At 48.5% G+C, this 13,836-nt stretch overlaps 1 protein-coding gene across 12 annotated transcripts in view; it reads left to right on the top strand.

Moving 5' to 3' along the window:
• Nucleotides 1-13,836, top strand: part of PPIP5K1 (diphosphoinositol pentakisphosphate kinase 1) — a 40,045-nt gene that overhangs the window by 14,354 nt on the left and 11,855 nt on the right. For 5 of the 12 annotated variants that reach the window (XM_065906097.1, XM_065906091.1, XM_065906092.1 and 2 more), the window contains 10 exons: nucleotides 58-199; nucleotides 393-616; nucleotides 929-1,056; nucleotides 1,270-1,384; nucleotides 1,548-1,655; nucleotides 2,273-2,389; nucleotides 2,545-2,709; nucleotides 5,556-5,646; nucleotides 8,525-8,650; nucleotides 9,361-9,423. In XM_065906097.1, coding sequence (XP_065762169.1) covers nucleotides 58-199; nucleotides 393-616; nucleotides 929-1,056; nucleotides 1,270-1,384; nucleotides 1,548-1,655; nucleotides 2,273-2,389; nucleotides 2,545-2,709; nucleotides 5,556-5,646; nucleotides 8,525-8,650; nucleotides 9,361-9,423 — 1,279 coding nt within the window. Of the gene's footprint in view, nucleotides 1-57; nucleotides 200-392; nucleotides 617-928; nucleotides 1,057-1,269; nucleotides 1,385-1,547; nucleotides 1,656-2,272; nucleotides 2,390-2,544; nucleotides 2,710-5,555; nucleotides 5,647-8,524; nucleotides 8,651-9,360; nucleotides 9,424-12,649; nucleotides 12,833-13,836 lie in introns of all 12 variants that reach the window. The other 7 variants (XM_065906095.1, XM_065906101.1, XM_065906102.1 and 4 more) reach the window with 6 other exon arrangements.

Genomic DNA, 13,836 nt, shown 5'->3' with positions numbered 1-13,836 from the left:
GAGCCTGGGCAGTTGGCACTGAGTCTGTCTTGCTCTCCATCTCTCCGTTCTCCACAGCTGGCTCCCACTGGAAGCACTTCCCTGCTCAGCTCCATGGCTGTTATCCAGAATCCTGTGAAGGTCTGTGATCAGGTATTTGACCTGATTGAAAACCTCACTCACCAGATCCGGGAACGGATGCAGGACCCCAAGTCTGTAGGTGGGTTTGAACACTACTGTCTCCCTTTTCAGGGTTTGGGTGTGGACGGGTTCCTCAGGCCACCCCATGCCCTCCTCTACGTGTCCGAGACAAGTCATCCTCATCTCTCTGGCTCTGCTTCAGATGTGCCAGGGTCTTCGGTTAGAGGTAAATAAAGCGTCTGGTTCTCTCTGACTGACTGTCCGCCTTCCAGACCTGCAGCTCTACCACAGCGAGACATTAGAGCTGATGCTGCAGCGTTGGAGCAAGCTGGAGCGCGACTTCCGGCAGAAGAGTGGGCGCTATGACATCAGCAAGATCCCTGACATCTACGACTGTGTCAAGTATGATGTCCAGCACAATGGGAGTCTGGGACTTCAAGGCACCGCAGAACTGCTCCGTCTCTCTAAGGCATTGGCTGATGTAGTCATTCCCCAGGTGTGTCTCACGGAAGGGATCGAGTCTGGGGCCCGGAGCCCTGGGGCAGGAAGGAGAGAAGAGGCAGAAAGGAAGCATGGTGTGGGAACCAGGGGGAGGAAGCTAGAGAAGGAATTAGTTGAGTTGCTATAATCGTGGCTCTGAGGAAGCCGAAGAGGCTAACTGGGGAGAAACCTAGGGAGGAGGAATGCAGTGAACTGGGAAGAAGCCCGAGACCTGAGGTAAAAGCAAGCATGACCTTGGGCCTGGGAGTATGAGGCAAGAGGAAAAAGAGATTCGTTGAGGTGCTTATTCCTGGCTTGTGGCCCCTAGGAATACGGGATCAGTCGGGAGGAGAAACTGGAAATTGCCGTGGGCTTCTGTCTCCCACTGTTGCGGAAGATACTACTTGACCTGCAGAGAACCCACGAGGATGAGTCTGTCAACAAGCTGCATCCCCTGTGAGGGAGGGCTGGGCGGGGTGCTGGATGGAGGGAGGGGGCATGTCAGGGAGCTCTGGGGGACCCCAGGCCGGGACCCCTTGGGGAACCAAGAATGGAAGGGGGTTCTGGGATGGAAAGGAGGGAGGCTTTGAGGCGGGAGGGAGGAGGGAGTTTGTGGCGGGCCGGGAAGACAATGGGCCGACAGTGTGAGTGACCCGGCTGTTGTCTCAGGTACTCCCGAGGGGTGCTCTCTCCAGGCCGCCATGTTCGAACACGTCTCTACTTCACCAGCGAAAGCCACGTGCACTCCCTACTCAGTGTCTTCCGCTATGGGGGACTTCTGGATGTAAGGATCTTCCTTCTTCCCTCAGCCTATGAGCTTCCTGTCCCAGCGTTCTTTTCCTCTCCTCCTCACTCTTCTTTTCACTGCAAGCTTCCTCCTGTCTCCCCGCCCATTCGCTGACGCCCTCGTCCTTGGGCCCTGGCCCTCCTCTTCTCGCGTTTGGCAGGAAACCAAGGATACACAGTGGCAGCGAGCTTTGGCTTATCTCAGTGCCATCCCAGAGCTCAACTACATGACGCAGATTGTCATCATGCTCTATGAGGACAACACCCGGGTGAGGAGCTAACCGGGCAGGACGAGGAGAGGGCCCCTTCTTTCTCTTCCATCCCCTTTTAGGGAAAAACTTTCTCATCCTTAGAATCTGTGGAATCCAGTATCTAAGTGCAGCATGCAGAGCATGTCCAGGAGGTTCCCCCTGGAATGAAAGACATATTCTGGGTTGATGTTGAGTCAGAGAGATACCAGAGAACAGAGCTCTGCCATTAGGGAGAGCATGGAATTTGAACAGTGTTATAGTGAGAAAAATAATGTTTCTCCTCTCAAACACTGTTACACATATACTTTCTTCATCTGGCTCCCCAAAGATACCTTTAAATGTGCTGCTGTATGTACTGTTGCAAAGCTGAATTCCTGCAGGAGATGGTTGGGGGAGATTCCCCATTCTACTTCCATTGTCAAACTGGAAGTTGGAAAGTCACGCGGAGATGATGGCATGAGGATCCCATGAGACTAGACTGTGGGGAGCTGTTACTGTAGATGAGGGTGAGACACTGAAACCTCAGCCCTCCCTGCGAGGCTGTGACCTCTTGAGTTCCTCCATTGTCCCTGCCTGGGCTTCCACCACCACACTCAGCTTCGCCAACTTCCCCTTCTTCTGGTGATGCCCCGTAGGATCCCTTGTCGGAGGAGCGGTTCCACGTGGAGTTGCACTTCAGCCCAGGAGTGAAAGGCGTTGAGGAAGAAGGCAGTGCCCCCACTGGCTGTGGATTCCGTCCAGCCTCTTCTGAGGTGGGTCAGAGAACTGGGGTTTGGGACAGGAGGATTTAGGAACCAAATGGAGGAAAACTCGGAAACAGTACAGGGAAGTTGAAAGAATTGGAGAGACTGGAGTAGGAGGCTGGAGGCCATTAACACCTCTCCCTTCTGTGCCTGCTGTTGGGTAGAATGAGGAGAGGAAAGCAGACCAAGGCAGCGTGGAGGACCTGTGCCCCGGGAAGGCATCAGATGAGCCAGACCGAGCATTGCAGACCTCGCCTCTGCCCTCTGAGGGCCCTGGCCTCCCAAAGAAATCACCCCTCATTCGTAACCGCAAAGCCGGCTCCATGGAGGTAATGGGAGGGGCCTGGGAGAAGGAAGTGGTAGAAATGCTCGTAGGACAATATCTGTGAATCTCTGAATCCCTTCAGTGGAATTCTTGGACCTTAAGCAGAGTCCTCCTGCCCCTGATGTGTATGTAACCCATAAAGTCACTTTCACAGCTGGTCTCCCCATAAAGCTCCTTTAAACTGAAGGCTCCTTCTGAAGTTAAAGAGATGCTGGTGAGGGCTGTCTGAGAGACAAGGACTTCAAGAGATGAGATTGAGGAGGAGACCTCTGGATACATTTGAAAAGGCAGTTCTTTAAAAGAAAATGAAGAGAATGTAATAGAAACAGCATGAACTCTGGGCTAAAATCTTGTTTGATAGATGCTGTGTGACCTTGGACAGGCAGCTTCTCCAAGCCTCAATTTTTTTCATCTGTAATATATAAATACAAGTAATACTCATCATATAGATGCTCAGTAAGCAGTTGGCAATGAAGACAATACAGTTGATTAAAGGCCAAGCCCTCTCCATCTTCTTGTTGTCTTGGGTAAATATTATGGCTCTGATAGTAGTAAATATCACTTTACTAAAAATGGCACTTTCATTTAACCCCTTTAGAGTTATCTATATTCTCATTCCAGAAAGGGAATCAGGTCTGGAGGTCTGTTTGTCTCCCCTTTGTTTGGATGAGGTTTATCAACCTGGGCCTGTGTTCTGCTGTGCTTGGAGTTTGTGTCTAGCCCTGGTTCTAGCCTAGAGGAAAGGATTTTTGTAAATCTTACATTTTATCCTTGGGTAGACACCAAAGTTCTGGTCTTTTCTTCCTGGAGAGATCCTTTCTTTCTTTGGCTCATTGACATTCTTTGACCCCATGATTTAGCCCTGTCTCAGGACCATGACTGGTGTGGATCCTGCTTTGACAGATGAACCTGTTCACTTGGTTTGGTACCAGTTCTCTGTCTTAGAGGAACGGGCCTTTCCATTTTGAAGTATGTCGGAAGAATCTATGATTAGCTTACAGAGGTTCAGCCAAAGGTTCATGGTTCAGATTTTGGAGCAGACAAACTTCAGCCTCTGTTTTAGACTCATCTTTTTCTTCCCGATTATGTTAAGGTAGACTTGACGTCATGAATACTCAGAGTTTCTTTTTTTTTTATTTTTTTTATTTTTCAGTGGGTTTTGTCATACATTGATGTGAATCAGCCATAGAGTTTCAGAGTTTCTTTAGCTGGGTATGTGTCATTCAGTCCTTGAGATATAAGTTAACTTAGTATCCACAGTACATTAGAACCCTGCTGGTTCATTTGGGTAGACCACATGGACAGAATGACATGTAATTGTCCAGTAATAGACTTCTCCTCCATATCCAGTGTCTTCTCCATTTGTGTCAGCCTCTCTGGCTCTGTTGTGCTGGACCCCCTTTTCTTCTGATTTAAGCAGCCTGGAGACATAGCAAAGCAGAGCTCCCAGTGTATTATCTTCCCAACTTGATGAAATTGATTTCTTTCTTTCAGGCTTACAGGAAGCTCCCTGTTGTCATCAGATTTCTATCTCTGAGTTACTGGTACTGCTTGTACCATGGCTCTGCAGGCTGATGGTTGCCCAAGATATTCTCCTCAGCTTTGCAAGAAAATCTTCTCTCTGCTGTTTGTTCATGCAACCTTTTCATATTAATAGTTCCTCTCCTTGTTTTATAAGTATAAACATCACTAGTCTTATTCTTATCAACTACGACCCTTCTCTCCATTCCTTCTTTTCTTATGTGTTTGGACTGGTTTAGAATTAAAAACCTGTGACCTTCATAGCAGCCGTCCCCTAGGTGATCGTCCTCTCTGGCTCTACAACTGCCTCTGCCCAGTGGGCATTAGGGCTTTGGAGAGCCTGGGGTGTAAGGAGCCATGACCGGTTTTCCACCCGGCCTGATTGCAGGTCATGAACATTCAGTGCTCAGCAAGCCTGGACCTGATCCCCTTGAGGGGAGGGCACCACCAGAGGTCAGGGGACCTCCCCTGGCCTTCCCCCACCATCAGCCTACAGTCCCGGGCTGTGTCCACCGTGCGCCTGGCCTCCTGCACACAGGTGTCCCGTGTACCTCATCTTCCTTGATTGCCTTTGTCTTTGCCTTCTGGGACTTAGGGACTGAGAACGCTGCTGAGGAGGGTGTGTGTTGGGGGTTGTGTGACTGAGCCCTTGTAGGCTTTTTGGAAATTCATTTCATGTCTCTAGAAGTGGAGGGGAGGGCTTCTGGTTCAGATAAGAAACTAAGTATGAGGACTTCTGAAGGTCCAGTGGCTAAGACTCCATGCTCTCAGCGCAGGGGGCTGGAGTTCAATCCCTGGTCACAGAAGTAGATCCCACATGCTGCAATGAAGATTGAAGACCTAGCATGATGCAACTAAGACCCAGTGAAGCCAAATAAGTAATTTTTTTTTTTTTAAAGAAACCGAATATGGTTGCTATAACCACAACTGTCCCATGGAAAGAAGTGGGCATGGCCGGGCTTTACTACTTACTGTGGCTGAGCTACTGTGATTGGCTTTCTGAGTTCTGCGTAGGGATATAAAGATGAAGGAACTGTGCTCTGCTGTGAACTGAGAATGGTTGACTAATGATTTCTCAGATTTGGGATTGGAGGGCTGCAGGGACAGGCATCTTGGAAACAGAAGTACTTTCTAGTATAGAAGATTTCCCTGGGCAGTTTCCTCTGTAAAATGCATTCTTAGACTTTGTATTTTTCTTCTCCATAAAAGTACTCTGGCTCTTAAACTTTATGACATTGCTTGGTTTCATAGGGGCAGGAATTCAGGACCTGGGTTTTAGACTGCTCCACTGAAGTGTCTCAGTGGTCATACAGAGTCCTCTTTCCCCAGGTGCTTTCTGAGACTTCCTCCTCGAGGCCTGGTGGGTACCGACTCTTTTCATCTTCACGGCCACCGACAGAGATGAAGCAGAGCGGCCTAGGTATGGCTTTCCAGCATCTCTGACCTGTTATTGGGAAGGGGTGTCTGTCTGTTCTTTAGAGTTTTGTTGTGGGAAACCGTAGTCATGGGAGTTGGGGTCATCTAGTTGGTGGAGTTGTTGGATGGGGCTGGGGAGGATGTAGTGGGAGAAACCATATTCAGATATGAACTTTGACCCCAGATGATTGTCTCCATTCTAGGATGGTGTTTGTGTTTTGGTTTTTTACACCAACCCCCATTTCTTTGACTGAGGGCATTTTTCTGGCTTCACTTCTTATTCCTTATCTGTCCCTTCAGTCTAGCCCAGACATTAAGGGTCCATAGAGATGGTGACTGTTCAGAGTCATCAGAGATAAAGCTGTAAACAGATGTACTTGTGAACCCCCTCCCCTCCCCCCCCCACCTCAATAGGGGTCATGATCCTCATTTGGAAAACTTGTGCCACGTCTTCCTTTGAGACCTGTGTTTATTACATCCCTGCTCTGGCCCCTCCTACCTCCACGCCCTCCCCTTCATCCTCTCCTAATCCTGTAATTTTTTTTCCTTCCTTCCTGAAAATTGAGGGACAAATCTGAGACTGATGTAGTGGCAGAGGCTTCTCTCAGGACTTTGAGGGAATGTCTCTTGATTTTTTTGATTCCTGGAGAGGGGTGGAGAACATCATTCAACCTTTCCTAAGAACACAGACTACAGGAAGAACCAAGCCTAAGAGGGTATTGTATTCTTCGGGAGTGGGGAGTGGTCCTTGGGAGGGGCTATCTTTGGACAGTGCCTGTGAGCCAGTACCCAGACCTGGCAGTTAGACACATGTTGTGGGGTCTAGACTCTGTTTTTTTCTCTCTTGTCCCATTATGCTCCTTTCATTATCTGTTACTTTTCTCCTTGGCACTCAATTTCCTGGCCCCCAAATGGCCAGCATTTGGACCAGCAAGGAAAAGAAAGGTTTGGGGGGAACTTTCCAGGCTAATTGTATGGGAGTAGGTTGTCTTCTGGAGCCCTAGAAAGAGGTAGATGATTTGGTGCATGAAAAATAAGTGACAAGTGTCTAAATCTATGCTATGGAATTCTTTCTCCCAGAAGTCCCATAAAAGACTGGGTTTCAGGTAGGTTGGGAAAGAGGATGGGTATATCTGGCCCAGTTAAGGGGCAGTGCTGTCAAGAAGAAGGCAGAGATCTGAGTCTGGTGGACAGATGGTGGTGGTAAGGTAAAGACTACCCCCTGAGACGATCCAACGCTGAACAGTATGGCACTGGCAGGACTACACCAGAAAAATCCCCTAGTGGAGGAAGTGAATGTAGAGCAAAGCCTGGGGGTGGTCTGGGACAGAGCCAGCCAGTTTCAGCTTCTCTGAAGAAAAGCAGACATATTTAGCAGTCCTTGTCTCTCTCTCGAGCTCTGTCCTAGAGGTGGTTTGCACATGAATTGTAGGAGAAAATGACATATAGAGAAATGGTGCTCGGTTCCAGGGTAGAAGTTATCAGCCATCAGAACTTGTTGATATCTGTGATGACCCTGAAGTGTTGGGGCCCCTGAAAGCAAGTCCCTTCTCTATGGGCTTAAAGGAAACCGACCTCCTCTCCCTCTGTCCATTTCCCGTATGAATGTCAAGTTCCCACACCAAACCCAGGGTCTTGGCTAAGATGGATCTAGACATGGAGGAGAAGATCCCACAAACTGCAATGTTTATCTTGTTTCCTCCTGCCCATTGTCTCTATGTGGGCTGTAGTAGGTAGGAGAGGGGACCATGGAGGGGCCCAACCCTCCTCTTGATGAGGTATTTGAGACATGACTCACTTGATGTACTTGCTTCAGGGATTTTTCAAGTTTTATTTACTCCTCTTATTGGCAAGAGCTCTCTTTGCTTTCTTTGAACTTACATTGTGAGCATCTGGCATTGAGCATAGGACTTACAAGACAACAAACTTTCAAGAGCAGAAAAAAACATGAGATTTGTGCTGTTTTTCTGCTCATCAGGTTTTCCTGAGTAGGGTGCTCAGCAGTTAGTAGGCATGTTCTACATAAATCACCTGGGCCCTCACATGCCTTTCAATCCGTGTCTATTTTCACTTCAGAAACAATGCTCTGTTTCTTTCCAATGAAAAAAAATCATGATTTCCTTTCTAACAGCACAGTTGATCAATCCTAAGAGTTAGGAGACCCGGATTCTAGTCCAGCTTAGCTCTGAACAAACTATATGACCTTGAGCAAATGACATCCTTTTTGAACCTCAGTTTCCTCATCTCTAAAATCAAGAGGTTGAACTGGACAATCTTTAAATCCATGCCAGCTTTAAAAATTTAGTGAGTCTCATACTTTCTTGGGAAAGGTTAAAAGGCTAAAGGAGAACAGAAAGGAGGGAATGTTGGATGAAAAACTTAGGAAGAATTGGAACTTAGGAGAACTTGGTATTTGAGTTGACTACTCAAAACTTAGTCTTTAGTTCCAATCAAAGCTCTTTCCTTTCACACATGTAAGGGACTCAATCTCTGGGTTCTTCTAACCCTATTTCAAGCATAAGGAACACTGAATTATGTCTAGGGAGAGCAAGAGGAATCCACCTGTTCTTTGAACATTCCCGGGAGCCACCTAGAGAGCACAGTTTACCCCTCTGAGTAGCTTTGTTCCCCTAATATGACTAACCCTGTATTCGTAGTGGCCTCTTGTATCCGCCAAGCAGACTTTCGGGAGACTCCTCACTGGCTTGCCCAGCGTGGCTGTGGACAGTAGTGATAGCTGTCTGTGGTTATGTGAGGTGGCCGCTGGCCAGTGGCTCTGAATGATTGTGTGTGTGTGTGTCCTGATGTCACGTGAAGTCGTGTGTACTTCTGTGTGGTAATTGCAGCTTTGCGTGGCTACTAATGCACTCCCGGCCTTGCAGGCTCACAGTGCACGGGGCTGTTCAGCACCACAGTGCTGGGGGGCTCCTCCAGCGCCCCGAATCTCCAGGACTACGCCCGCAGCCAAGGCAAAAAGCTGCCACCCGCCAGTCTGAAGCACCGAGATGGTATGTGGGTGGGTTTTGGGGGGGCAACGCGTTTCTTCACGCGTCCGCCAGCAAAGACACAGCTCAAGGACGATTCATGCTTAAATGGCACTGACACTGGCCTTATGACAAGTTTCCTGCATCAGTTATTGAGGGGAGAAAGAACCAGGAACCCCCACCACCCCTCCATTTGCATTCCCTCTCGCCATACGAGTACTACTTATTTATGCTTATCCCTTCATAATCTCCCACATACAGCCCTGCCGCATCAGTTTACTCCACCTTTGTATTCTTTCCTGGATTCTGGCCTGTAGGGGTAAGGACCAGAAAGGGCGACCCATGGTCAGGAAGAATGCAGTGGTACCTTGAAAATCTAGGAGGTCAGGGATGGGGAAGTTGTTCAGCCCAGGCAGGAAAAACCATCTGGGAAGAGATTGGGGGAAGGGATGAGAGTTTCTACAAAGGTTTTTATTTCTGAATGACCAAAAAGAGGATGTGGTGGTGAGTTTAGGGCTGTTTGTGGGGCCTTATTGTGGTAGAGATGACACACGGGTTCCTGAGAGGAGATTATCCAAAGGAAAAGATTGAAATACAGTAGACAGGGACCTACAGGGTGGGGGTGGGAGCAGATTGTTACGAACAGTAAAGAACAGAGTATGTTGTGAACAAATTCCAGAGCAGAGGGCGGGGACCGCGGTGGGTATAATCCCCGTGATGTCTTTTCTCCCCAGAGCTCTTGTTTGTCCCGGCCGTAAAACGATTTTCTGTGTCGTTTGCAAAGCATCCGACTAACGGTACGTTTGCTTCTGACTCAACGTCATTCCTCCTCACCATGTCACTGCCAGACACTTAACCTCTGCGTTCTGACACTGACTTTCCTCTCCCTCCACTGTGTTGACACCCTGCTGTCTGTGATTGAACCACTCACTAATTGTCCCTTCTGGGGTACACCCCTTGTTGTGACAGACCTTAGTCTCAGCCACAGCCTGGCTGCCCGATCCCTGGGGCAACTCACGGTCTTACTTCTGTGGTCACCTATATCACCATTGTGTCACTTTTTTCAGCATTGTCACCAAAACATGAGTTACACCTCTTCCTTTCCCGTCACATGACTGCCAGGCTTCCTACAAACATGATAATGGTTTCCCTTCTTAGGAAGAGAGTAGTATTTCCTGTATCATCCCCATTTCTTTTCTCTTTTTTTCCCCAACTCCTCAGCTTATATAATTTTGACTCTCCTAATTTTTTCACCAGTTCTTTTGTTGGAGTGGACGACTAATTTGCTTGTGGAACAGTGCTGCGGTTCCCAGTTCCCAAGCCTACCCAAAAAGGGCATTAGTCTTGAGCATATTGTGTTCCATCTCTATATTCCTGTCTCCCACCATTGTGTGTATTTTGTGTGGCTCTTGTGCTCCTGACATCTGCTTTATGTTACTACTAACCTAGGGCCTGGGCCTACAAAACAGGAGCCCAGATTGATTTGGGATAAAAGAGAGAAAGAGAGGAGTAGGAGGTAGTAGGTTCAGGAAAAAGAATTGTGCCTTGAGGGTTTACATGTGGTTTCCATGTAGCCCCAGCCTCAGTACTGGGGCCTCAGAGAAGGGGAAGAAAAGAGTAGAGATGTCTACTGGGGGTTCTGGGGGAGCTTAGGAATAAATCATATTTCAAGAATATTGAAGAACAGTGTCTGCCCACTCTAAGGTGGGAGAGTTTAGAGATCTGTGTAAACTCCAGACTGAAGGGCTGTGGTCTCATTTGTAGGGTCTGGTGAGGAGCCCAGGACTTCCCCTTTGTTTTATCCTTTGTATCCTTAGTTTCTCTCTGCATTGTATCTTGTCTTCAAGGTAAATCCAATTTTGTTTGATATGATTTTCTTCTGTTCAAGAGCTAAGACTCTCTGAGGGAGGTGAAATTAGCCTGGCCTCCTGGCTGGAAGAAACTCCAGGTACTGATCACCTGCTCCTTAGCCAGTGGCAGCTGCTGGATTTCAGCCAGTTTAAGCCATACCTCTCCACTCTGCACTGCTGAGGTCTCCCTAATCTGACTAGTCTATACATCTTCAGTTTACACCCCACCCCCATCCCCTGCTCCCATTCATGCCTGTGACAGGATCTTCCCATTCCGAGTGGCCTGTGTGGTTAGCCTCAAGCTCTTCTGGCCTTCATGCCACAGTCATCTCCAGAGTATAACCTCATGCACCAACCCCCAAACTACAGCCTTGGATTTGGACTTGGAGGCTTGTTACTTAGGTGGGGTACAGAAGATAGTACTAGGAACTTGGGCCCCTGACCTTAGAGCTAAATCACAACTCTCCTAAGTAATTTGTGAGAAAAGATTCAAATTCCCCAAATAGATCCTTAAGCCTCTGTATGTATGGTTTCCTGAAGCCTTGGTTAGCAGCTTTACCAATTGAAGAAAAGAAGAATTAATTCTACCAAAAGGAGGAGAGGAAGAAAGACCTGGACAATTACCGTGCAGGAGAGTAATTTCAAGATCCCCTCCAATACCCTGCATGCATCCTCAGGGCTGTGCTGGCCTTTGTTCTTGAACTTGAGCTTGAAGGCTAAAGTGTCTGAGGAACCAGAATCTGGGATCTAGGAGAAATAGACTTGAAGTTCTTATGTCTCTTGATGGAGATTATCCAGATTTAATTTGGCCCTCAAGACAATATGAGGGCTCTACCCCATGGCCAAATGTCACTGGACCGACCCAGCAATTACAGAGCAGATGCTCTGTCCGCAATTGCTTGCAGCAGCTTAGTTCACAACAGTGTACCAACCTACTGTCCATCACCACCATCTCTTTGCCATGACGCGTGGCTTTGAAATAGCAGCTGGAGAAACTGGACCTGGCTTTGAGAAGGAGGCCAGGCAATGCTACTTCCTTGCTTTGTTGGGAGAACATCCCTCCGCCCATCCCTGCCTGTATTCCTGGTAAGCTGCCATCACATCCTCTGCCTGCCTCAAGTAGGGAAATATGGCCCCTTACTAAACTGCACGCTGAACTTACCAAGGTGAACTAATATAGTGGGAAAGAGACTGTGGCTCTCCCTCATCCAGAGCGTCAGTGTGCCCACCAGATCTGCTCAGCTCATTCTCTTCTAGGGACCCACACAGTTGTGTGCCTGTGGATACAGAAATCTCTTGACATCCGAACTAGGGTCTTTGGGCACCATAGTCACATAGGTCCACCCTGTGGAACCCACCCCTGGTCTGGGAGTTGTGAGCAGTTGTCCTCAGCTCCCTTGATCCTACTTTCTCTAGATCCTATCATCAGTTTATAAGACCCTGTACCTTTTTAAAGGCTGTATATTTGAACAAGAGTGAAGGATGATTAATCAGTATTGGCATTTTTACATATTGATTCCATTTTTTACATGCTGTTTTGAAGGTCACCTGGTTTCCTGTTCATCTATGTCAGCTGCCTAACACCAGCCTTGTCTGTGGCTGGCTTAGAGTCTGATCCAGACGACCCGGTCTGAGTCTTTAGGAGCCTTTTAGCTTCAGGCTTTATCTCGATCACCTATACCATTTTTGACCCTCTTCTCCGAGTGACTTTGAATCTTTTCATCTCTATCCCAACCTTGTAAATACATTCATCTGAGAAGCAAGCCCTAACTAGGGTTTGTCCAAGAACGATCAGGGACACTGGAGTTCCCAGCTACAGAATGGCCAGCTCACCCGGTCCAGAAAGATGTGACTGCAGTCTGTAAGCACTGACTGAATTCTGCACAACGAGAAGCGGGGGCGGGGCTGCTGCCCGATGGGGTCTCACTTGCCCGTTCTTTTAGACTCACCTCTTTCACACTTAGCATGATGCCAGTACTCTTCCCCCCTGCGAGGGCTGCCCCGTGGCTCTGACCATGGCTCTGATGTCTCTGCTTCCCTCTTAGCTCACCTTGGAGCTGAATGGCCCCGCCTCCCAGGAATGCTTCTGTCATCCAGCGCCCCGCCTCACTGTCTCTCCCTCTTCTCTCTCTTTATCTCCGTGCTTCCTGCCGTGGTCCCCCAACCCCTCCAGAGCTGCTGGATGACCAGCACCCTGTGGTCCGGTTGCTGCGCAGTTTTTCCTCTGACTGCACAGGGGGCCGGCCAGTGTCCTTGGATGCCACGCTGGCGCATCACCTGCACCAGTGCTCCTACCACCTGCGCCTCTTCCGGAACTGGCTGCGCTCAGGCCAGGATGACCCCGAGTGCCTCTACGGTACCCCCTGCCACCAAGCGGGCTGCTGCCACTGCGCTGGCTGGGACTGACTGCTTTGCTTCTTGCACTTCTGGCAGGAGCGCCCACCTGCTCCTTTCTCCTCTCTGCCCTGAGGTTATGTGACTTGCATTTAGTTGCTTGGATGGGACTGGGGCCAGGCTGCCTGCTGGCTGTAGTGCTGGCTGCTCATCCTCTTCCCACTCTCCTTCCTCACTGCCTCCTAATGTTACCTATTCCCAGTGCTATTCGGTACAGCAGCAGTCTCTTGCCCTGGAATCTATTCTTATCTCTGTGACCACCATCTTCAAATCCAGATGTTTCTCTAGCCGCCCTGAGCAGCTGGGGACTGTACCTCTCCTGCCCTCCTGCCATTAACGGAGGCACAGAGGTCTCAGTTGCATCCTTGAAGGACCAAGGGCCAAAGGTTAGAAGATGGTCAGGTGTAATCCTTTTGAGTTATGTAGGTTTTAATCATTGTCAGACTCTAGGCTATGTCTTGCATAAATGTTGCTCTCCTGCCTACCCTTAGTCCCTCTAAAGAGCTATAAAGGAAGCATAGGAAAGATGAGGTACTGAAAAAGTGGTTGAGATGTATGCTTCTTGATTTTCTAACGGGACCTTTTTTTCCATCAACAGGCCCTGAGATTAGAGTCGGTTTATCCTTCACCCTACAGTGTAGATCTACATTGGAATTGTGGGGTTCAGAGCAGAGAATCAGTATTTATTCTTTTTTCTAGGGGGTTTGCCTCATTTTCCTGAAAGAATAGAGAAATCCTAGCAAGTCTGGGGTCTGCAGTGAGAGCAGAGGAAAGAAGCTTTGATGTGATGGAAATAACCAAGAAAGAACTTCCATCCCCCAACCTGTTCATGCATGTGTTTTCCTGAGCTGAGCTTCACATGTATTGCATGCCCTCCAGCTTCCAAATATCCTAGCCTTTCTACCCACATCCTAAATGTGCATGAACCCCTTCTCAGATCCCGAACCCTCCTCCTTAATCTGGTTC

The sequence above is a fragment of the Muntiacus reevesi genome, chromosome 15 (assembly GCF_963930625.1).
Source record: "Muntiacus reevesi chromosome 15, mMunRee1.1, whole genome shotgun sequence".
Lineage (NCBI taxonomy): Eukaryota > Metazoa > Chordata > Mammalia > Artiodactyla > Cervidae > Muntiacus > Muntiacus reevesi.
This window is presented reverse-complemented; position numbering and strand designations above follow the sequence as displayed.